Raw genomic sequence first — 26057 nt, 5'->3', positions numbered from 1 at the left:
AGAGCATTTAATCATAAACACAAGGTGCCCCCGTAGTGGAAATAACAGAAAATGAAGAAAATGATTCCACAAAACGTGATGGCATTCCTTCAAATCCATTGTTCTGATGAGTGCATTATCTAGGCTATATTGTGGGCAATCACTGAGGCAGGAAAGGGGGTGGCTTTGTGTGTGTGAGAGAAGTATGCCAGAGATCAGGAAGATAATTAATTGGAAAGCGTGCCTGTGCAAACTAGTTTGTCATTCTTAAGAGAATCCTGAGCAAATGAGGCAAAAACAAGAGCTAACTAGTGTTTGCTTGCTAAACACACGTATCTTGTCCCGGTGTTTTCCACACGGCAACAAGAATTGATGGACGGAGATCAGCCTGCAGCCTTTCATTTTCTGCTCCCGTTTTCTGTAGAATCTCCAGGACATTAGATCATAGTCTAGACAAATAATGACAACTACAGATAACCATGATTATTCAGTGGGAATTTCAAACTGATGAAACACTGCTCCGCTTTTGGTTTTGCCTCCACGTGATAAAATAACACGTTACTCAGAAAATCAGTGTAGTGTTACTTTGAGGTTAACTGACACTTATTTCCTCTTGACTTGATGCTGCTTTGGGATTTTCTCAGATGCCCTCGTTGATGGTGACGTACAAGGTGAATTTAGTTTTGTTTTGTTTTGGTGGTTGTGTTACTTCAGCTCATCATCTGTTCTGTTTACATAAAGGTGCTGTGTGTGTGTGCACGACTTGATCTTATTTATTTTATTTATGTCTAACGCTCATGTACGACCAGTTGCCATTTTTAACGTCTAATAAACACACGTGCATTGTAGCAAGATCACTGGGAACATGCTGCTAAATATCTTTACTTTAAATTTTGATGTAATGTATTAGCTATCCTTGTAAAATTTTAAGGGAAATACTCGCGCTTCAGGTAAATTCTGCAAACTCTGAAAGATTAGTATTGCTTTAAATTTCTGAAGGAACACGCAGTCCTTTAAGATGAAAAGGTTCAGCTGCGTAATAAAACGTATTTTTCTTCATTTTGCTTGTAGCGCATCAACCAGATATTTATGATAAAAATTAACTGGCAAAATAATTTTTAATTGAGCGAAATTGCCTTTGCATCTGTTCGAGCTGAATCACATGGGATAATAACCAAAAAGGCAGAAGTTAATGATGGCAGCTGGGTGTCAACTGTGGAAGTGTAATGAAAGGTCAGTCTTGGCCTTGCTGCTAGCTGTTTCTCGTGACTGCATGCTGCTTCTTTCCTCAGTGGGATGGAACTGTCTTTAAATGTTTTAATTTTGGGTGAATTTGTTGTTTTTCCAGCCTTTTATTAAACATCACAGGCCTTTCCACATGCATTTGTATTTATTTATTACACTAGCCTGACTTAGTAGTAGTTCAGAGCTTATCATTGTTACTATGGAAGTGTTCTTAAAGTGAGATTGTTTTTTATTACCCAGACTCACTGCACACACAAACACAGATGTTGCTACTTTGACTGATGATGTCTCCAGCAGAGCCAAAGGGTTGTCAGCCTCCTGAGTAGTGTAACAGTAATAGTAGAACAACTTCACTCCTCAGTGTCCACAGCTGTCTGCGCGCGCGTGCGTGTGTGTGTGTGTGTGTGTGTGTCGTCAAGGGAGTATAAATCTGGCCAACGAACCGAGCTTTCTGTTCCTTCTGCTTTCCTTCATTTCTTTGTCACCTTCTTTGTCCTCCCCCTTACAGTCTTCCTTTTTGTCACAAACGCATCATCTGCACTTTGCAGTAATTTTTCACAAGTGTCCGATGAGCCATAGTAGAAGGAAATGGGACGATCACACAATCAGACTCAATTGCAAGCATTTGGCAAACACCATCCAGCAGCCTGAACTTGATGTTGTAGCTCTTGGTGGTTTTCTGTCAATATCTATCAGAAAGTGTTTTTCCTCCCCCTCCTCCTCACCTTTTTCTTGGTTCATCACACACTTTTTGGTTCTCTCTGCTGCCTTTTCATCACACTTCTGTCCACCTTTTTGTGCTTCATTTGTGCCCTTTCGCCTCCCTCTACTCTTCCGACTACTCATCCACCTGGCTCCCCTCCCTGCGCTGTCACTGGCATGATGTCAGAGCTTCCCTCTGCTGCTGAAAAATGGAAAATGAAGATAAATTGTCCCTAATAATGTGCTCATTACGCTCCATGTCCCTTTCAGAGAGGAAGGAAGAGAAAGGGGGGAAAATAGCACATCTCAATGTCTGCATTTTCATTTCGCCATCCAGGCTACCGGGGTAGTTTTAGCTGTGGTGCAATCGAATTTTTACCCCTTTAGGAACTTTCATGCGTAATGATTTTCTGATAATCATCCCAGTTTTCTTTGAGGAGTTCCGTTTGTTTAGAGAGGGTTCTTGAAATGTATTTTTCTTGAAGGATACATTCAGCTGCATCCATTTAAGTGTTTGTTTCTCCAGGGAAAGCACGCGCCAAGCAGCCACCACCCTTTATCCAGCCTCTGCCAAGTGTAATCTGTTAAAGCCACGGTGAGAGGACTGAGGGGGAGAATTAAATGACTATAACGCAGCAGGAATGTGGGCCATTCATCCTCAATAGACAGCAGTATGTTATTTCTCCCTGACAATTTGCAGATGCCTTTAGAAGTGACTGCAGCCCTTCTATCGGGGGACAGATTAGTCTCTGCTAAGGTTGTTTGAACGTTGCTACTTTCAGGAGTCAGGCTGCTGAGAGGCAGAGATATGCATGAAGGTTCCTGTGCCTGGGAGATTCTCTCCCACTCACTCGGTCACAGCTGTGCCAAAAGCTCTGTTTATGTGGCTAGGCTTTACATGGAATGAGAGGTCTCTGGTGGTCCTAGACAACCTCATTAACCCTCTTTTCATTCATCCTCTCGTTCCCATCCCCTCCTATACTCTCGGCTACTTTCTTTTCCCGCCTTTCCTTATGTCTTCCCACCACCTCTTCTCTCTCCATCTCCTCACCCTCTCCTCACCCTCTTCAAACCTTTGAACAAGAGAAGCTGAACTGATTTCCTGCCAAGGTGCTGCTAGTGGTTATTGTGCGCACAGCTATGGCGTGAAAGGCTGCCTGCACTATTGAGTGCACACAGTGGCAGAATTTTTCTTCTTTACTCTGTTTTACTACTTCCTTCCAACCTTAGTTTATGTCTTTGTTTATATGGCTATGGAGTGGAGAGTCAGAGCTTGGGTGTTTCTTTAGGTTTTAGGGGGTTAACTTTTTTTTTTATAGGAAACACACATAAACAAAACAGACAAGCTTTTGTAGGTTATGATATATTTTAGTTTTGCCTTATTTCAACCCTCTTTACTTGACAACACTTTGAAGTTTTCAAAAAAAAAAAACTTTCATTAGTGAGGGAAAATCAGTCAAAAACAATCAAATCTTCAATATATAAATGAAGTCCACAGCCTTGTTTAAACCTTTCCATAATTCAAGGACGTTTGCAGCACTCGCCATCATTTAATTTATTACTATGCAATGGCTAAAAAGCCAGTCTCTAAATTTAATTTAGAGTAAATGTTTTAAAATCTGTCATAACCTTGACAAAAAACTGGGTGCTTTGTCAACACTGTTTTACCCAAAATGGATTGCACTTGTTGTGATCTCTTCCATAAAATGCTCTTGCTGTCAGAGAGCACTTAGAAGCTAGGACACCATTTTTTCTCCAGCTTTCAGGTCAAGGTCAGACTGATATTTTGGCAGGAAATGCTCATTTACTTGCAATTTAGACTTTGATAGAATTTAATCTGTATTTGTGTGTTTATTTGATTCATTAGGGGAAAAGACCTGCCCACTGAGCCTGGTGATACGTTGACCTTAAAGCGGAGTTATTCTGCTCAATTCCAGCTCTGTATTTTAGTTTCTGGGTTCTGTATGATACGCGGTAGGGCTGTGCGATATGACCAAAATCTCATATCCCGATATAAGAATTCTATCGTCCGATAACGATATAAATCACAAAAATGTAACATTTTCTGTAAATTCAGTGAATCTCGGGCAGCTCGACTTGCGTGAAGTGTTTCCAGCTGCGCGTCATGTAGCTGGAGTCGAGTGTTTTAACCGATGCATGAAACTATACATTTTTAGACATAAGTTGTAAAGGCCGCCGTTTTCTTTGTGAGTATTTATTACACGGCGTGCTGCGGGGAAAAGCCTGTTCTAACGTTTGAGTCTAAGGTCTATTTATTAGCACCCTGCGGCTCTTTTTTGCTTCTCATCCGTAAATAATCTGCTCTTTCACGTGATTCAGTTTATTTTGAAAAGTCAACAGGATCTTGAGCTTTATTGTGAAAGGTTTATGTGGAACATAAACAAGCGGACACGCGATTCTGTTAACGTTGTTGTTGCTAACCACAACACATAAAAACAGGCTCTTGTCCGTCTGTAGTGTGGTTATATAAAATATAAGAGAAAGAGAGAACTTTAAGAAATTAATATAACCACTACAGTGACCATCAAAACGATGAAAAAATATTGCCGTAAACAGTTTATTTTACGACACCACGAAACAAACGATAGCGTAAAATGAAACGATAGACATTTTTATATCGTCATCCGATATATCGTTATATCAAACAGCCCTAATACATGGTTTAAACACAAATCTGTATCTATCTAATACTGGGCTTTAGTGCCGCCCACCCTCCCACCCCAGTTAATCCATTGTCTGAAACAAGTTTTTTTTTTTTGTCCTTTCCTTCAAGCCAACTTTCTTCTTATTGGTTGACCCTTATAAACAGAAGGCAAACCACCTGCTGTGCTCACGGGTATAAAACTGTGTGGCTGAGATAACCCTATCAATTACATCCCATGTCTGTGATCTCAAAGATATTCAAGAGTTGGAGAAATTCTCTTAAGCTGAGCCTTTAGAGCAGGCTGAAGCCTAAGCTTTCGGTTCACAAGGATTATTTTCATATATCTTGTTATTTAAAACTTTGGACATTTTAAGCATAGACCACTCTAACTGCACATGTATGACTGAAAATACCGGTAAGGAAAATCCTTTTTTTAAATCTGTTTTTTTTTTGTTTTGTTTTACAACTTCTGCTAATATCAGCTAGTAACTTGGACTGCAACCATTATTTCAATAAAACTACACCATTAAGCTAGTTAGTTGATTCTCTGCATGTTTATTCAGATTGAGGTTACCAGGGTCCCCTAACCAGCTGCCCAATGCCTCATCCTATGCTTGCCTCAGTGCATGTAAAGGCTCTGTGTTTCAGAGGTCAGCCTCAGTCTAGTCTACCATCTACATCTGAAATTTGTACTCGTCTTGCCTCCAGAGTCTCTCTGCTCACAAATGAGGCAAATATGTTTATTTATTAATGTCCTCAGTCTCAAATTGTGACAATACTCCCTCGTTTAGCTGGTTCTGCATGGCAGAGCTCGTGTTTAGCAGCAGTCTGTGCCTGAGCTCATGCAGTTGGAGAGGACCCAAGTGACGTTTGGGGGCTTGTGAAATGTGCAATAAGCAGTAAGTTGCCAACTGTATACTGGCCCACTGGGGTTCACAGCTTAGTGAGCTTCAGTGATGTGAGGTTTAAAACAAACATTACTTAAATGGTGTTTGTTTAGGTTTGTTTGATGAGAATGGAGATTAAAGAGGAGCAAACGCCTTTATGTCCACGCTGTCCTCTACAGTTCATCGTACCAGTTTATTTTTAATTGGTCTGTAAAATAAAAATAAAGTTTGGACTCGTAACCTTTTTTTGCGATCTTCAAAATGCGACGGTAAAAGCACGACTATTATTCTGCTTCTTGTTATGTCACAGCAGAATAGCTCAGCTCTGAGTTTAACTTGATTAGGGGATGATTGGCTGAGACATGCTATAATTGTGGTCCATTTTCAGACATTAGCCCTTGGTTATTTTGATAGAAATTTTGCAGCCCATTACCCCCTCCTGTTTAAATTAACAGGGCCCCCTTTTTAATCAGATTTTTCATCCATTTTCTTTTCCTTCTTCAGTACAAATTCTACTCAAATGAACTACCCTCTCCTATCGATTGTTTCAGTTAACCATTCTGTGTTTTGGGGAGCAGGGAAATGAATTTGCTTTTTCAAGTTTGAGTTGGTATAGAGTGAGAACAGATGGTGCAGGTGTATATGCTGCCATGCACATTGTATTGGAGCCAAAAGTTACTCTTCCAAAGTTTTGTCATAACATTATAACCACAGCAACTTTTGTTGACGTCTCATCGTCTCTTTAAAACATAACTAGGAACGCTTTAATCATATTCTTATGTTCCTTGAGAAAATGTCAACATGTCAAGTTTTAACTTGTTTGTGGTTACATATTAAGGTATTACAAAGACCTTTTTTTAAAATGATTTTTCTTTTATATACTCTCATCCAGTCATGGCAAAAAGAAAGATGACAACACGTGTCGTGTTCTTTTTACACACTGGGACATAATAAAAATGAAATTCCTAAAACCAGCTTAATATAACCTCCAATGAACTACAAAACATGGCATATTACACATCGATTTAACAAATCAAGTGTTCTTATGTCTCTTATTACTTCCATAGGTAGGTACATAGTAGCCAGTAGAGGCAGTAGCAGTGCTGCTAATCATATGTTCTCGATTGAGCATCAGAAGTGTGAGTACCTCTGTAAAATTTCAGGTTTTGTCACTTTGTTGGCTGGAGCTCTCAGGTGTGTGTTAACACATAGCCAAGTAGGGAATACATTAGCAGTGATCTTAAAGGGGCAATTGATGCTGCCCATAACTCTCAGCAGGGTTTTAAGGTCACTTCCAAACAATTTGAAGTCTACATTGAAAAAGGTTAATCACGAGTGGAAAACATTCAAGACGGCGGCCAATCTTTCCAGGAGTGGGCGTCCCAGAAAATTCAACCCAAGGTCACATTTTGTAATGCTTAGAGAAACTGCAAAATAACCCAAGAAGTACATCTCAGACTTTTAACTACCTGAAACTGTGCACAATTAGTAAAGTACAATTTAAAAAAGAAAAACCTCTGCATAAAACAAGTATGGGTTGCTTTTCTCTTTAAAAAGAACACGGCAGCACAGCTTAGCTTTTCAAAGTTGCAGCTAAACAAACCACAAGACAAGATGGTTGGCCATAATGCATGGCACCACATTTAGCAAAAAAACCCAAACAAAACATTACCACAAACATCTTGCACCAACAGTGAAGCACGGGGGTGGATGCTGATGGTTTGGGTTTGTTTTGCAGCTGCAGGATCTGTGTGCTTTGCAGTCTTTGAGGAGTTCATGGTCAACTCAAAGTTTCAACGTGTTCTAGAAACAAATGTGAGGCCATTTGTCCAACAGATACCTCAGCCTGAGTGAGACACTGTGGCTGGACCGTAAGAGAGCTGGAAAGAAGAGTGGGCCAAAATTCATCCATAGCTGCTGACTAATGGGATGCTTTTAGTTTTTCACACATTGCTTCTGCATTTTGGCATCATTTATATTAATCATGGCACTGGCTAACTTGTCTAACTTGCTATTGTTTTTTAAGACCTGGTCAAGGACTGATTATGTCCTGATAGGTAAAACCTTACAAGTGACAGAGTGTGCAAGTGTGCGATTTCACCTGCCTACCATGTGACACAATGTCAGTTTGTCAGATTGTTGGCCATGACTGCACAACCTCGCTCACGTTTGTTTTTGTTGGAAGTTTAGGCATTCCGAGGTTGGTAGAGTGAGACATAATAGCCGTGCTTCCCTTTATATGGAAAGACCCAGAGCAGTGTGATGTTTCCTCATTCTGCTCTTGTTGTTTTACATCTGACCCGAGTCTGAGTCAGACAGAAATTGATGCTCGACTATGCCTGCATATCCTGTTAAAGTGACCTTTGTGAAAGGGATTTTTAATTAGACAATGGTTTCCTTTTCTCACCCCCGTCAGGAGAGCTTTTTGCTGATTATAGCGTTTGTTTGTTATGTGAAACACTCTGTTGTTAATGGACTGATTGGTTTGCAGTGTCACTTCGGTATCTGCTCAGTTCACTTCAGTGACTCATTTTAGTCATTTCAACCAATATTTAGCATTTGCTTGTGCCTAGTTCCTGTTCACAAAAAGAAGCAGATGTGGGGTTTTCCCCAACTCATGTTTTGTTTTGTGTTTTTGTTTCATTTTTCATACTTTACTGACAGTCATATTTCTGTGAATTGAATTATTTCTTCAGCATGTGCAGTGCTTTCTATTCATTTTGATCAAGTTTGAAAATTGATTTAACCTGATACATAAGATAGGATCCTGTGAACATCATGTCTGCTTTTGTTTTTGTCAAAACTGCATTATTGCTGTAAAGCGATGCAGTGTCCCTTTTGTAAATCAGTGAACCGCACACAACAATGACATTAAGTTTGACAACAAAAGAAGAGATGTTGTTTTCTGAGATTGATTATCTAAGTCTACCAAGTATCAGGTGACTTAAGTGACCTAAATACCGTAGTTTGGGGGGATCCAAGCACTCTTGCTGTTTCTTTTTGCAGCCACCATGTTTTCCACTGATGTTTTTAACACGCTGATACAGTTATCCTGTAAGAATCATGAAAACATGGCCTGAAAGTCGCTGTCTTGGTCTATAATATTTTGAAAAGACACAGACACTAAATTCTTCCCATTTATATTCATTTGCAGGAATACGGAGCTCTTACGCCAGTCAGCACAGCCAGCTGGCCCCGGACTTAAGGTCAACCATCTCCCCAGACCGCCACATCGCACCAATCTATGAGGATCGGACGTACAAGGGCCCGTTGTATCGCAGTCCCAGCCACACCCACCAGAGCACGCTCTACAGGAGCACATCAGGTTGGCCCCACATTATTATTAACTTTTGGACATTGTTACTAATAATAGTTAGTAACAGTCTCCCTATGATACTAAAATTATGCGTTTCCCTCTCACAAGTAAGAATTTTGCTGCCAGATTGTTGGAAGAACCTGAGTTTAGTGTCAACAAAAGTGCAAAGCATCACCTACGCTCACAACTGCTATGAAATACTTGCTGTGGAGCCATGGGGAACATTTTTTAAAAGTCAGAAAATGCTTTTCCTGTCAGTAAGTTGAGGTGGCACAACTGTATGTATGCAGCTGGTTGCAGATGAATCTAGCCAGCAGAGATGGGTTAAAAAGAGAAAGCTTGAGAGAGGAGGCAGAGGACATCGTATACCGAGGTAATGTTTTTCTTGATGCTACGCGTCCCCTGCCACTCAGTGACATTGTTGCACAGATAGAAGCTGGGAACCCCTGCAGTACCTTACAAACAACACAGTTTTTGATTTGAGTGTGTTTGTGTGCGACAGATCAAATCTACTAGAAACTCCATTTACCATCTTCTTTGCTTGTGCTGCATCTTCGTGCGGTAGAGCCAGGTCAGGATGAGCACAGAATTTTTACTCTATACATCCTCACATCAGAAGTGCCTTCTTCCTGTTATGTAGTTTCTTTGACTTTAAGTGTGTCAAAGTCTTTGCCATTTAATCCAGGTGTCTTTGACTCTTTCCCATATCCCCCATGGAGGACTATCGCTGTCCATGTGGGGGTCGGACATTTTTCTGTCTGCCCTTTAGCGCACAGTATGTTATGTCTTTCTTTCTTGCTTTTCTCTCTTGAGTTCTACTTTTCGTTCTCTCTTCCGCTGCCTCCATTTCCATCCTCCCTCCACTGCCAGACAGAAATGGGTGAGACATGAGTTAATGGGCAGGTTCTGATATGTCATCCTGCCACAAAGGAGTCCATTACCCATGTGTCACATTGAGAATGAGAAGAAGGATGAAGGGGACAGCTTGGTTAGCCACATCCACAGCCTGTGCTCTTCCAGCTGTCCTGATGTTGGTATTTTCCTCTCATCATCTCTCCTGCCTCGGATACGCATGTTTAATTCCCATGACGTGCACGCGCACTCCATTCAGGCTTCTCCTCGGCACACCGGAGATCTGCTTAGACCGATAAGTTCACTAATAAATGCTATTGGTGGTATGAAGAAGCCCCACAGACAAGCCACTGTAATGTGTTTATTCCAGCTATACTAAGAAAAGGCGAGTGGGATAGAGCTGGAGGGGGTGTTCAATATGGGGGCTTTGTGAGAGCTATCTCATTAGAAAAATCCAATTTGATCCCACAGTTTTCTTTGTTATGTTGTGAAATGAAATTTCAATGGGCCATTTCCCCCTATTGGCTTTCCATGCATTTTTGGGGGCTTTTTCTGGAAGCAGGCAGTGTACTTTTTTGTGCAAGCAGGAGCAATGGAAGTATCGATCTTTTTCTGAGAAGGTGAGAAATGGAATCCAAATAGTTCTTGTAAAATTGCAAAGCTGCAGTATGTTGTTTATAATTTCTCTTCCAATGTCTTTGGCTGTGTAAGGGTACATTTTGGGAGATAACCACGTTGCGCGGTAGAGCTGCTGCCCAACATAGAAGTGCAGTGATGCGCGAAATTGTGTTTTTGGAGTAACCCCACCAGTTGACGTCTTGGCTGCTGGTAGGAGGGAGTTTGAGCACGCTCGTGCCAAGTTCTGTTGGATGGAGGATAGAGATCTGATCGGCGCAGCAGTCACGCTGCCTCATATCACGTGGCTCCGGTGAGAAGGAGGGCTGAATCCAAGCAGCTTGTTTATGCCGTTCTGTTTGTGACCCATTGTGTTAAAAAACTAGGTCATAATACCATTCGGTGCAAATGAAAAGAGGAAAGATGACTGAAGGGAGGTGCTCTCAGGCTGACTTCTTTTCTCCTTCTTTTGGAGCGCGCCTTGGTTTACCAAATTCTGTCTGCTTTGTTTGGCAAACTTAGCCCGAGCATAGGATGTCTCAGAGGAGCAAGAAGGCGGTGAAGAAAGGATTTGTGGATCACCAAGCAAGTTGAGTCCTCCTGTCCTCTTTGAAAACCAGCAGGATCCTTCTGGCTAACACAAGCTTGTAAAAGCAACAAGAAGTAAAGAGGTCTTTGAAGGAAAAGAGTTCTGCTTTGTGCTACCATGGGAGCTGTGTTTTATCCTCATCATTAATCTGTTCCAGATTTGAGAATTTGCTGAGCTTGTCAGAATAGCAGCATGTCTGTATTTCCAGCTTTGTTTAAAGATGTATGCCTATGGCGGGGAAAGCTGGAAGTTTAGCTGACGACGTCTAGACGCTGCTAAGATGTTTTTGTGTTTTTGGTCTTGTGTTTAATCTGAATGATTTGGATTTATCCCTTAGGTGTGGGCAGTCTGCAAAGGTCGTCTAGCCAGCGAAGTGCCATGACCTACCAAAGAAACAATTATACTCTTAACACATCAGCCACCTATGCTGATCCCTATCGCTCAGCACAGTACCGGCCTTCCGATCCCAATTACACCCGCCAGGCTGTTGTCGTGGATGATGGTGCCGCCCGCTCTCCTTCCATAGACAGCATTCAGAAGGATCCGAGGTAAGCTCGGCACACATTTCACTCTATTTCTATGCTTCTGTTTCCCTAAACTTATTCTGTGGTTAGTAACCAGTGTAGTGTAACATAAACCAGTAATCCAGGGGGACTACTTTTGCTTACAAGGCAGTCCTGTTCTGCTGGGTCAACACCGGTGTCCTCTTACTATTCAAACAGTGAACCTCCTGGGTAGACACGCACACACAGCTCTGGCCGTTAAGCTGGCTCAACTATGCCTGGCCACTTAACAAAAGATTCTCACATGTGCTGAAGTGCTGTGTCTGCTCTTGTCGTGTAAGCGTAGAGAGTGGATTGACATTTGCAGTGACCCTGCTCATTGGGAAATTTGTTTACACTTGTTTATGCTGTTGTCTAAGTATTTAAAGTGAGTGCACCATGCTTATTTTATGTGACACCGGCCCATTCTGGAATGGCGTCAGAGTCAAAATTCCTCTAGAAAATTAATTTTAACATTGCTCCTGTCTAGGAAAGACTTGTTAGTTTAGCTCAAAGGCCACAAATTTAGTTCTAGCAGCCTGGGATTGTGGTGTGCATAATTCAGTCAGTGTGTCAAAGGTATTTCTCTTACAATTTAAGCCCCTTTCACTCTTTGCCTCTTTTCCATTAACCACTTTTCCCTAGATGTCTTAACAGGCAATTTCACTAGGTTGAATCTATTAACGTTCATGTATCACTTTCAGCGAGGCAAAAATTTGACCTGTGTGCATTCACATTAACGGATGAGCATGCACAAGATTATAATGTACTCATGCACAATCTTCCTCATATGGGAAGTAGTGGCTCTGTCAGTGTTGGTGTATATTTCTAAATGAAGAGTCTGAATTAGGGATAATAATTAGCATGAGTGCAGTTAAATGTTGTTGTCCTCAGTAGTCAGAACCAGAAGTGCCGGTCGATTAAAGTACTTATTGGTATTTTGTTATTGTGCAACACTAATTCAGGCAACTTGGATCCAATATGGATATAAACTACAAATTGACTGGTTGGCAGAGGTCTACAATCACAAATCATTTTGTCTAATTTTAAGTTTGAAAAATCCATTATTAGTATCTTAAAAAAGAAGTTTAGATACAATGCATTCCTTTATTCTTTCTTTAATGTGCTACATGCACAAACCCAGTAATCTAAGTGTGACCTAACTGGACCTGCAAATGTAACTTCTTGGCTCTATCAGCCTGTCCTCAGGTGCTGAAGAATTCATTTTCAGGAAAAAGGTGCCTGTGGTTTTTAAGGAGGCAACCTTCTTCCAGTCGCTGCCGTCATGCTGATACCTTTTCACCCCACGTGTACTTTTAGAGAGTTCGCGTGGCGTGACCCAGAGCTAACAGAGGTGATTCACATGCTGCAGCACCACTTCCCATCAGTGCAGGCCAATGCAGCTGCCTACCTGCAACACCTGTGCTTTGGTGATAATCGAGTCAAGAATGAGGTAGGTGTTCTACCACTAATCCCTTACACTCTTATTACAGTGAGTTATTTCAACTTCTTATGTTATTCAAATTTTTTTGTTAGTTTATTGGGCCAGATTTTGGAGATGTGCATATACTTTACCAAAAACTCTTAATATCTGGCAGATGAGAAGAGCAAAGCCAGCGACAGTCAAAGTGAAAACTGGCTTTTTAACTACAATTTTGTGGTATGACTATAGCAGTAACTTTGAGCTCTGAGTTAGCCTGTATAAATCATCCATCCATCCATCTGCTCTATGACAACTGAGATTGGTTGGAAACTATCCCAGTTGTCCTAAGGGGAGCGGCAGGGAACACCCTGGACAGGTTGCCAATCTGTTGCTGAGCTAACACGTGCAAACACGCAGCTATCCGTGCTTATAATAACACTTAAGATCAATTTGGAATCACCAGTTAATGAAACCCCACTAACTGCATGTCTTTGGACTGTGGGAGGAACCTGCAATACCTGAAGAGAACTCACACAGACGAAAGGATATACACAAATCAGCCATTTTATTACTGGTGCAATGACTACACCTAGTTATTCCATGAATATTGAATGTTGTCTCTATGTCTGAAAAACTGCGAAATACAACTGCTGTAGTTTTTGTACAATCATCTCCTTCAGCTGTGATCTATCTTATATGTCACACTTTACTACTTTACTAGAAGGTAAAACCTATCAGCGTGGGTTATCTCATACGAGCTTGTGGATTATAGAGAGGTATTTTTTTAATGCGTGTTCCAAGAGGTTCACAATTACTTTTCTGAGCTAGTGTCCGCTTAACAAGCAGAACTGATGACTGGAGCTGTGAAAATGGAATTTAGGTCTGGAAGTGTGAGGCGGTCAGACAGTCAGGTGGTCACTTTGACACAGACAAAAGAAATTATTTGTAACTAGGAGATGTATTATTTGGTCAGTTCAACTCGTCGAGCTGAAAAAGTTTAGAGCTACCAAAGAGTCACAAGAATGTGCACATAGTCACAATCACACTGCTCATGCACATCAGAAGCAAGTATATTTAAAGAAAAAACATCCACAGCTTACAGCAACAGTTAGAAAAATAAATAAATCCAAAGAGGCATCTGCTCTGGATTTGTCCTTTCAGACATTAGCATAATGGTGATTTTGACATATAAAGACTAAGATAAGTTATGAAGACGGTATTTTTTAGATACTGTTTTTCTTGGATGCCGTATGACAGAAGAACTTGATTCATATTACAAAGCGAAAAGCAGGGAGCTTTTTTTCAGAGTACACATTGTTCTGTTCTCCAGAAGGAAATGTAAATCCAGTTTTCTTTTAGTCTACCATCTCCTGTGGTTAAGGCTTTTTCCATGGTCATATATTAGCATTTCTTTTCAAAATAATTTGTTTGGTATGAATAAATTCCCTGTGCGTAGATTCTCTTGTCACATGAATAAATGCATGATTTTTGTCCCCGTGTTTTACAGGGAAAGTTTTAAAAAATGTTGTTAGTGGTCAGAATCATTTCACATCTGAAAATCCTGACTCCAGGTGTGTCGACTGGGAGGAATCAAACACCTGGTGGACCTGCTAGACCACAAAGTCCTTGAAGTCCAGAGGAACTCCTGTGGCGCTCTGAGGAACCTCGTGTATGGCAAAACTATGGATGACAACAAGATCGCTGTTAGGAACGCCGGGGGTATCCCAGCACTGCTCCGTCTCCTTAGAAAGACTGTGGATGCAGAAGTGAGGGAGCTTGTGACAGGTTAGTGTGGAGAATGCAGAAACTCTAAGGGGAATTATATGCTTTAAAAAATCTGTCAGGGCATTCATCCACACACTTCTCTGTTAAACTTGAAAAGAATCCAAATTACACTTCATTCACACGCACAAATAGATTCCTCGAAGTTAGTCAGATCTTCACATCTGGGCCATTTCTGATCGGTGAATAATTTCGATTACTTGCTTTTTATTTTTAGCTCGCAGGCTAACTGATTCACTGACAAGTCATTTCAGCACTGGTATTATCCAGCATCAGACACAGCAACTTTACAGAATTTGATAAATGACTTGCTGGGCATTACAGGAGAGATCATTACAGTACAGTTGCAGTGGGGCTGTAACTTATGAATCCTGACATGGTCTCTGAAGAAGCTCGAGGTTGTTTAGTGCTGCGTGTCATGGTTAACTGTGGATTACTGCGCTTAAAGATGCTTTGAATAAGCTATTAAGCAGACGGCTTACCATAGTCTGTTCTGAAATTATGATTGTAGTAATAACTCAGGTGTAGAGGCTTTTCCTTAAGTTGCTGCTACTGCTGTCACTGCTGCTTATGACATATGCAACAAAATAAAACCACATTTCTGTGGGATTCATGCTTTTTCTTTTATTACTTAGGCTGCCGTTTTAGCTCCTTCTCTGTCAGAAAACAAGCGTTCCTGCCAGTGAGCTTGATAATCCTCTCTCTCTCCCTCTCTGCGTTGGCCTGTGTGCGACTCAGCTGCATTTGTGTGTTGTTTGAGGTCTGCAAATAGGGTATAAATCCGTGTTGTTTAGGATCAGGGTGGAGCACTACAAAAATAAGCAAGCCAAGACATTTGGCTCCCAGGTGGCAGAGTCAGCTGTTTGTGCTGGACTCCAAACCCCCGGTCTAACATGCGCTCAGGTTACAATCCAGCAGTCCCCCGAGGGTGAACAATATGAGCCTTTTGTATTGTCTGCGAGAAGATAATCTTCAGCTTCCTTTTCTAGTAGGGCGTTTGTTGACTCTGCTTAAAAAGGAGAAAATAATCATTCTCACATTGGAATCTACAGTCTCTAAATTGTCTTTCTTCACACTTGCATTTCAGATGATGCGCAGGCATTTCCAATTCGTCTCCTTTAGTGCGATCTCTGTTTAGGTTCTTTTCCTTTCCTTTCTTCCACAGAAAGCCTGATGTGGGTAATTGGTAGTGCAGACCCTAGGAACAAGAGTAATTTGAAAAGGTCAGCAGGGTTGCATCACCCTGGTTAATGGTGCGTTCCATCTGAAGTCTGAATATTCAATTGGAACAAATCAGACTTCCAACTCAGAAAGTCAGAGAAGCCCCATCAATTCTGATTTAACTATCCAAGATGGCAACAGTGCAGGTAATCTTCAGTAAAATTGTAAAACTTACAATCTGAAATATTACTATTGTGTATTTGTGACTCACTAAATGAGCCATACGCAAATGTGCTGCAGCTGTGTGTTTTTAAAGTGCAAAAAACCCAACCACTGTGCTGTGTTGCTAGTAATGCACGAATGGCTCCACCTTGCTGAGGAGCAAAACAAATGCTGTTTTTCCTCAGTTTTCCAACTTTACTACTGCAGCGTCACTCCCAGCTCCAACATTCGACTTCAGAGTGAAATGGAAAGCAGCACAATTATAGCTGATGAGAAACGCCCACATAAAGAGCTTTCAGGTGGATGACAAAGACAGCCCACACCATAGCTTAAAGTGGAGAAGACAGACATTATTCACTCACCCACAGCTCCTTATGAGGCAGCTTTTGTGGGATATTTAGAATTTGAATTAGAACACCTTCTTTAGTGTCGTTGCCAGTGGAGTTCGATTATTTGAGCTTCTATTGTCATCTGTGCTTCATTAGAGCTAGCTATAAGAACAGGCCACTCTTGCTTCAGGTCATGGGTCATGCTGGGGGAGACTCACAACCTGATCTCATCCCTTTACCTGCCTCCTCTTCCAACAGCTGTTGTGGTTATTGCTCTGTTCTTAATCACTTCTTCAGATCCAAAGGACAAACACACTGCTCTGTTATTAGCACCAGTAGATGAAACACCTGAAACTGCCATTCATGCACATACACACAGTCGTGCATCATGACTCCAGTGGACTTTACATTAACTTGCTTCACTTTTACTGACTTTCTTTAACCTTAACCTTAAACAATATCTGCTACTAAGCATAACCTGAATCTAAACTTATCTAAACATGTCACTGTGTTGAAATGTAATGATTTATTGTATAAGGACTTCTTCCCCAAAAGGAATAAACGTCCCCATTATATGACAGATTTAGGCCCTTAAAACATGAGTAATACCTGGACAACAAATACACACACACACACACACACACACACACGCTCTGTTATTGCCCTGTTCTGACGTTTTATCTTGGTTTTACTTCCAAAACTTTGCTCCACACTGATTGCAATCAACATGCCAAACACTGTTTTTGCATATTCTGGACTTTGAAATATTAAATGACTGTTTAAACAAGAGCTTTTTTTTTTTAATTTAAAAAATAAATGTTTGTAAAAGATTACCTACTTCTAATGTACATACAGAGAAGCTGAATGGCATTAACCCACAAAGCTAGTTTTAGTTGCCAAGTCTTGGTGTGATTTGCTATGTTTGTGTTCTTGGAGAACAAAGAATGAGAAGATTAATAACCTTTTTTCAAGTGATAAATGATAAAGGTAATTTCATCTGAAAATATATCCATGACTTTCACTGCGTGCGGGGCGCAAAAATGAAAAATGTTCACTAACCTCAAAAGTACAAGCCGAGCTGATTTAGTCGATGCAGCATTAGAGATCAGACAGTACTGAAGCTTTTTTTTTTAACTCCAAAAATTAAAAGGTTAATAAACTGAGCCGGTTTTTTTTTGGATGATCAGCAGCTTTATACTAACTGAACTGAAAGACAACCCAGTTATTGCTTCGCCAGGCAAAGTCGATGACGTGTCGACCTGTAGTTGAAGACACAGAAATGGTCTCCGGTAGGGCTGAACGATATATCGCATTTGCGATAATATCGCGACATGATCAAGTGCAATTTTCTAACCGCAAAGGCTGCGATTATACTCTGGACATGTCCAAATTCATGGGCTGCATCCTCCTGAGGCCGCATTTGTAGACCGATTACGTCACAGCGACGTGCCGAAGGCTGTCCAAATTACTACCATATCCCAGAATTCATAGCGCGGCCCAGCCAAACTCCAGTTTCCAGCAATGGCGGCCGCTACTAAGTTTTAAAATTACTCATACTAATCTTTCTGGGTCACAAAATAAACTTTTAACATATTTTCAGGCGAGAAAGTAGTTGTGTAAACATCAAATATCTGCTCGGTTTATCAAGATATCCCATATTTGCAAAAGTGCTTCGACGTTTTCAGAGGCGTCTGCTACCCACCAGCTCGACAGCTAGCCGGGAGCTCGAGGGTTACTGATGCGGCCGAGAACGGCACAACTCCCGGCACATCATTTTCAGATCACCGCGGAGTTTCGCTGCTCGGGTTAAACGTAATATATAAGTCACTTAGACAACCTAAAAATGTTATTGTTGGGCTTTTTTCAGTGTTTTGTTTGTTCGTGAGTAAATCGGTTTGGCTGAGATTAAAGTTATTAGATTAGATAAAATAAAACTTTATTAATCCCCCGGGTGGGTTCCTCCTTGGTTTTCACACAGCTGACTAAACGTCAAACAGAAAACTTATTAAACAGAAGTATGAGACAGTCGAGAATTTACGCCAGTGTCTGGTTATATTTTAGATAGCAAGAAGCAGACGGCCGAGTTTATTAAACTCCACCGAGACAGCGGTGACGCTAATCAGAACTAGACCGTCCAATTTCACGCCTTTAAATTTTAAAGGCGTGTTTGTGTGTGTGTTTATACAATTGCTATTATGTTTGCACTTTATGTGTAATGTTACTGACTGCAGAGATCAGTAAGATGTGTGTATTTTTTATTTATTAGTTTTATTTATTTAATATTATTTTTTAATTGAATGACTGTCTAGTAGTTCACAGATGTCGAAAAACTGAGTGTGGTAAAGCCACTGATTTTTTTTTATGTATATTTCTGCAATCTGCACATTGTACTGACTTTCATTTTAATGTTTACACCAGGGTTCCTTGTCAGCACTTTATGCTCAGATGTTTGTAAGCTAAAAATAAACTATTGTGTATGTTCAAATATACTGTTGTGATTGAAGAAGTTAAATAAAAATGTCAGTCATCAATTCATGCATCACCTCATGTCATCATAACAGAGGTCTGTCTTCCAGGAAAGAACAGTTTAAAATTAATGTAATATAGTATTGGCCATACTATATGATGTATTGCTTGTCTTTGTTTAATAATACAGAAGACAAAGACCTTAAAAAATAATCGCATATCGCATCGCAATCGCAATATTGGGGCAAAAAATCGCAATTAGATTATTTTCCATAATCGTTCAGCCCTAGTCTCCGGGGAGAAGTGACACATTTGGGGAATCAATCAAGATCACTTTCATTCCGCCTGTCGAAAGTGTTTAGCCTCACTTGGAGTGAAAAATGAGTGATTAATGAAAGTCAGCTTTGTTGGGCAGCTAACAAAATATACAGAAGCATTTAAATCACACCAGAGAGTTTTTGGACTGAGTCACAGACATCCTGGTGGGTATTGAAGTCATTTTAATAATTATAACATGAGTTCAGCTGACTAAATTTTCCAAAGTCGTCATCCACACATATTTAGCAAATGCAGCATGACATAGGCTTGCAGGACTGCATTATGACAGAATGTAATCAAGTGCATTGGATTAAGTACTGCTAAAATGTCAGAAAGCTCTTTAATTTCCAAGATCACTGCTTGTAATATTTTCAGATTTTATTTAGGAGTCTCTCTGTCTCTCTCCTTGTGTCTCGTTTAGCCTTTCAGTGTCATGTGTCCAATAAATATGACAATGCTGACTGTTGCGACACACATTTTCTGCAGGATACAGGTGTCTCAGTAGTCAGGATGAGTCTGTTCTTTGTGTATTTCTGTGATAAAAATGGCAGAACTGAAGTTGGTAAAAACACCAAATTTGCACAAGTGGGTGACTTAGATTAACTACATGTAAAATTTGGCAAGTGGCTGCTGATGAGGGGAAGTGGTGCCAGACTTACTCTGAACTCTGCAGGCAACTGTCAGCCATATACACCCAATAATCATTGCAGTTCTGAGTCACTGTGCCAGTGCAATCCCTTGTGGCCATTTAGTTCTTTATCTGTGATCTTTAGACGTTTACTCTGTTTGTGTTAAAAACCCAGAATGCGTTACAGCTGAGCTACTTCAGGGCAAAAGATATGTCCATTTAACTTCCTTAGCTGTTCTAACCACCTTCAGATTATTTATTTATTATTTTGGTGTTTTTTTTCTCCATGCATCTCCCTGTGTCCTCCTGCGCTCTCACAATTCACAACAATGTTTACCTTGGGTCAGCGTTTCAAAGGCAGGCCAAGGCACTGGAGAACAAGCCACTGAGTAGGGAACAAGGTTGACGTCGGTGCCTACAAGCATACATCTGTTCCGTCTGACTGTCAGGTGTAACTTATGGGTATTGCTGCTGGTGTTGCACCACTGACAGGGTTGTCAGTCACACCTCAGTGAATTCTCCAGTTGATTTCTCCCGACATGCTGCCTCCACAGGATCAGTCTAAAATCCAGCTGAGAACATTCTTCCTACAAATTGACATTCAGTGGCTGTTTAGGAACTTGCCAGAGGCAGAAAGAGTGAATTGTGGAGTCAGAAGAAGAAGCAGGGAGGTTGGTCAGTGGACATGAGTGTCTTATCACTGCATTATTGGTCCTATTACAAGGCAGTCTGTGCGTGTCCCGTGAGAAAGGTAAACACAGAACTGAATGTGCTGGTGGAAGGAGCAAAGGTCAGTTAGTGCAGAATTAAACTGAGTCCCACTGAGTCAAGTTGAGCAGAGTCTACTAGTCCGCCTGACACAAAGCACAAAATGCACAAAATGACTCTTACACACACACAGACACACACTGCTGCCAGGCTCCAGTAAGAAGCACGTGCTGCATGTTAACTTTATAAGTTGCGTATCACATGATTTTCAGTGCCTCCCTGTTATTTTAGCATAATAAAAGGAAAGTAATGAAAGTTCACTAAAGGACTTTAATGGGTTTGAAAGCACTTTGATTTAGTGTTAATAATGATAATGGTAAGAGAAATTGTTGATTAAATGACTGGCAGTGGCAGAGACCTTGCCGTCTTGGCAGGCATATATCTGTCTGTAAAGCTTCTTGCAAGCAGTCTGCCTCAATTGGGCTCTTGGGCCATATTACAGAGTATTATCGTCTCCATTGCTTCAATCAGAGCAGGACGGAGAGGCAGCTTACTGAAAGAAGATAAACAGTGAGGTTGAGAGAAAAGTAGCCAGGAAGACCTGTCATTATTTGTTTTACCTCTCCCAGTAGTGTGTCCATGTATATTACGGAGTTCCATGTAATAGCTTCATTGGTCTGTTGATCATGTGATGTGTTCTGAATGCACAGACTGAGGTGAGCAAGTGGTAGAGCAACAACAGCAAATGGATTCATTAACATGAAGCATTAAGCACTCACACATGAACCACTAACACACATGCACACTGTACTTGAAGCATTGTTTTGGCTGCATTTTGAACATTACACATGTATTCAGCCCTGAGTGTTTACTGTAGAATTCAGCTGGTGTAACATTTGTCTCCTGCAGGGCTACCAATGCCCTACAGCAGTCGGGCTGTGTCTTAGTGTAAGCCTAGCAGCAAGAGTCACCTAATTAGAAGAACATGTTACATGCCGGCTAATCCATGACAGATGCAGTATCAGAAGCTGCCACGACTGTGCGTGATTATCAGTGGTTACCAAAAGTATGTTTGAATTGAGTGAAATGATGGCATAATTTCTAAAGACTTCTACATTATTTATATTTCAATTGAAATGACTGAGCTGATGCCATATGGATCCCCACCCCATCCTTCTTACTATATTTTTCATTTCAAACAAATAATCTTTGCCGCAAGGATAGTCTGCAGAGATGAAAGTTGACTTGAATATCTGATGCCTTGATGTTCGAGCCGTGGTATAGTCATATCTTTACTCAGGTTCTCGGTTTGCATGTTGTCGGACACGTCCGCACACACTGAACTAAAAGCCCCCCTCTAGGTTAACCTAAGTGCACATGACAGCTCAGCTGACTTAACAGAAGGTTTGCACGCCTGCTTCTCAATGCTTGTGTTTGCATGTGGCTATGTCCTCAGGGGTGCTGTGGAACCTGTCGTCGTGTGACGCCGTCAAGATGACAATCATCCGGGAAGCCTTAACAACTCTGACTAACACTGTGATCATCCCTCACTCTGGATGGAGCAGCTCCACCTTCGATGACGAGCACAAGCTGAAGTTTCACTCCTCTCTGGTGCTGAGGAACACCACAGGCTGCCTGAGGTAAACCACCTGATGATCACACTTGGCACTAGCTCCCCACTGTGGACATCTGATGCTATTGCATGTAATGACTGATGAGCTCATAGCGTGCGTTTGAAGAAAATATGATAATAAAGTGACCCGCCTCAAATCTAAAAATAAAAAATTTGTAGATATGCTCGTAAATCACTTTTTATTTAGCGAACATTATCAGGATGATGTGCATTTTTTCATAAATATGGGTTCACTGGTTTCACCATACTTAAGCTATTGTGCAGAGGTCTGGGGCAATAACTATAAAACCACATTACATTCACTTTTTACTCTTCAAAAGAAAGCAATTCGAATCATCCACAATGCAGGTTATAGGGAACATACAAACTCACTATATTTGCAGTCTGAAATATTGAAAATTGACGATATAGTGAAATTCCAAACAGCACAAATTCTATTCAAAGCAAAAAATAAAGAACTGCCAGGTAATATTCAGAGTATGTTTTTTTTTGAAAGAAGGAAGTTATAATTTAAGGGGTTTTTGTAACTTCAAAACAATGAAGGTACGTACTACAAGAAAAGGCTTTTGTGTTTCTGTTCAAGGAGTGAAACTATGGAACAAACTGAATATGGAATTAAAGCAATGTCCAAACATAAAACTGTTCAAAAAGAGTTATAAAAATATGATCTTCTCGATCTATAAAGAAAAGGAAAATATTTAAATTAAGTGAATGTCTCTATTTAAAAACAAACAAACAAAAAATTCATGATGTGATATTATAGTATATAGTATATCAGAAATCTGTTCACTATTTTTATTACAAATTATATCAGTAAGGAAGCTGACTAAATATTCACTGATAATTTATGGGACAGGGGTGGGATTAAATAAGTGTATACTTCTTCCCACTCCCTTTCAACATGTAAATTAATCAGAATGTTTTTTTGTATGTAATTTGTATAGTATATTTTTTTTCTCTCATTTCTTTTCTAAATGTACTTGTATATTGTTCACATGTTGAAATAAATTACCAATCAATCAATCAATCAATCAATCAATGATTAAACACGATTTAGTGAAATGGGTACATTTTTCTGTCTTGTTGACGTTTTAAAGCCGTCACCATTTCTTTGAATATCACAGTCAAAACTATTGGAAAACTCACAACCTCTCTCCTGGGGCTTCTTCCTTTGAGAACAGTGCAGTGTGTAGAGCACAGCTTCTAATTGGTGCCAGCTAGTTGAGGTGATTGTTTGTGTAACACTGCACTCAAACATGCATAGGTGTGGTCGTTGGGTCTATACTTACTCAGCAAAGTACCGTACTGTAATTTCTTTAGTCAGACCACACACATGCACACCTCTCATACATTATGGATGGTGTATGGGGATTGCAAAGCCCACATCACACATTCGAGTGGGAGACACACACACACATGTGCACAGCTGTCATTTTGTGTGTTTGCATATGCTCATCTGTTTGTTGAGCAAAGCCCCAAATCAAATGTCGTGTGTGTGTGTGTGTGTGTGTGTTTTTCAAAGGAACCTGAGTTCAGCTGGTGAGGAGGCCAGGAAACAGATGCGCACTTGTGAGGGCCTGATTGACTCACTGCTCTATGTCATCAAAGCCTGTGTAAACACCTCTGACTTCGACAGCAAGGTACGCACAAAGACACCCATCCACTGATGCACACACACACACACAAATACATTTAGCCAAGAGGGGAACATGCTGCCACATGATAAGAGGGAAGAATCCTACTCATCCTGATTGAATCATTTGTTTCCTTGTGCCTAAATGACCCTCAGCTGCCAGAAGCAACTGTTTCATGTGCTTTGTCATCCAAAGCACAACTCATATTTTCGCATTCTGATTGACCGGGCTGCAACAGTGGTTGCTCATATTACTAATGGCCATAGTTAGAACCACATAAGCTTAGGCTTCAGAATGCTTTAAATGTTCTGTTTCACACTATTTTTCAAGTCTTGGATCTCTTTGATGTCATAAAGAGCAGATGTACTTAATGGGAGACCGAGTCCTGGCTGTCTGTACTGTATGTGAGGGAAAGACAGTCAGAGAAAAGTTGGCTATAAGCGAGGGAGGCATGAAAGCAAGAGGAGGCAGAATGACTTGTTTCAGACAGAGGTGGAATTGAGGGGCCGCACCAAGGCCCAGTATAGATGAATAAGGGTTATGATGAGAGTTCAAGAATTAAAGATATAGAGCTGGAATGGCCATTATATATCCTTAACCTTTTTTATACAACTGGGTATTGCAAAAGCTCATTCATCTGTGAATTGTAAAGCCATAAAAAGTCAAGTGGACCATGTCTAATGTGAAGATCACCACTCTGGGAACTCGACCCTTAACCGTGTCAGTCATTCATGCTCATTGTCATTGTGTAAGGCAAACCCATTACAAAACTCAAACAGCGTGAAAATAAGTTTGTGTGCTCTGGTTGACGAATTTTGTCTGCCTTGCGTTCCAAATCTAATTGATATCATTGTATTACTGCAAATAGAAGGTGCATGTCCCACACACTGGCTGCAGATACTGTAGCATGCTGCACAGAGTTGTAGCCTTTGTCATGGTGATTAAAAGAGCATCTACTATAACTACCTGTTCCACTGCCTTTCTTCTTGTACCTGCCAGATTGTGGAGAATTGTATTTGCACCCTAAGGAACCTGTCATATCGTCTGGAGCTGGAGATAACAGCACCCAGACTGATAGAGGGGCAGGAAGTGGATGGCTTACTGGCCAGAGAATCTCCCAGTAAAGAGGTGGATTCCAGCTGTTGGGCCAGAAAGAAAAAGAAGAAGAAAAAAAGCCTTCAGGAAGACACAGTGAGTGTGGGACTGTATCTTTAAAATAGCAAAATATTTCTATTATCATGTATGGTATACTGGAAAATGAGTGAAGACCACACAGAAAAGTTGCAATAATGTCATTATATACCACAGCCTGATAAACACTTATATTCTGATTCAGTGGGACGGTGTGGGGCCCATCCCTGGCTTCTCCAAGTCTCCCAAGGGTGCAGAAATGCTTTGGCATCCTTCGGTGGTTAAGCCTTACTTGACTCTGTTGGCTGAGAGTTCCAATCCTGCAACTCTGGAGGGAGCCGCCGGGTCTCTTCAGAACCTGTCAGCTGGCAACTGGAAGGTAAAGTACCTATATTCACTTTATATACACTCACTGATCACTTAACAGCTCAGCACGTCTGCATCGATCAAAGCTGTCACCAGTTTAATTCTGGAACTCACACGTGCTAAAACACACATCTTAAAACCAGACATTTTCCTGAGTAGGGTGTGGACCCTTCTCAAGTTTCACTGCTTTCTGTGTGCACAGTTTGCAGCATACATCCGTGCAGCAGTGCGAAAGGAGAAAGGACTGCCCATCCTGGTGGAGCTGCTTCGGATGGATAACGACAGGGTGGTGTGTTCAGTTGCCACTGCTCTGAGAAACATGGCATTGGATGTCAGGAACAAGGAGCTCATAGGTCAGGAGTCACACTGTCACACATTTTACACTATACACCATAATGACTCTGTCTGGATGAATAATATTAAACACAAATATAAAGCCGCCTTATTGTTTTTCCTGTCGGATTCAGCATATTTAACAGTCCAGCCTCTGCTCATGTTGTACCAATTAGGCAGAGGCTATGTTGTTAAAGCATTTAGCTTGGATACATGCCCTTACTCAGAATAAAACACCCACCTAAAGTGTGGATGTTACAAGCACATTATTTTCTGTTATTTAAGGAGGTACATAGATATTATATAGATGATCTTTAGGAAATTAGCTGAATAACGTGACTCTACACGACACTACTTATTAATATTTTAAACATTTTCCATCTAAGCTGGCTCTGTGATTTATACAGTGTGCAAACCGACAAATTGTTTAACAAATTGTTAAACAGTGGGGGTTTTTTGTTAGTTCAGTTTGTTTTTTTTAATTAATGGCAACTACAGAACAAGGGCCTTTTGTGACAATTTTAACTATTG

General features: G+C 40.8%; 1 protein-coding gene across 2 annotated transcripts in view; it reads left to right on the top strand.

Moving 5' to 3' along the window:
• pkp4 (plakophilin 4) overlaps window positions 1-26057 on the top strand; it is a 94123-nt gene that overhangs the window by 62107 nt on the left and 5959 nt on the right. For both annotated transcript variants that reach the window (XM_085374920.1, XM_085374919.1), the window contains exons 8-16: window positions 8633-8803; window positions 11188-11398; window positions 12713-12845; window positions 14387-14600; window positions 21886-22069; window positions 23585-23702; window positions 24696-24887; window positions 25033-25206; window positions 25396-25546. In XM_085374920.1, coding sequence (XP_085231046.1) covers window positions 8633-8803; window positions 11188-11398; window positions 12713-12845; window positions 14387-14600; window positions 21886-22069; window positions 23585-23702; window positions 24696-24887; window positions 25033-25206; window positions 25396-25546 — 1548 coding nt within the window. The remainder of the gene's footprint in view (window positions 1-8632; window positions 8804-11187; window positions 11399-12712; window positions 12846-14386; window positions 14601-21885; window positions 22070-23584; window positions 23703-24695; window positions 24888-25032; window positions 25207-25395; window positions 25547-26057) is intronic.

This window comes from Diplotaxodon limnothrissa, linkage group LG16 (assembly GCF_057381915.1).
Source record: "Diplotaxodon limnothrissa isolate DT_005_m linkage group LG16, D_limnothrissa_male_GT1.1, whole genome shotgun sequence".
Taxonomy (NCBI): Eukaryota; Metazoa; Chordata; class Actinopteri; order Cichliformes; family Cichlidae; genus Diplotaxodon; species Diplotaxodon limnothrissa.
Note: the sequence above shows the minus strand (reverse complement) of the source record. Positions and strands in the feature narration are given on the sequence as shown.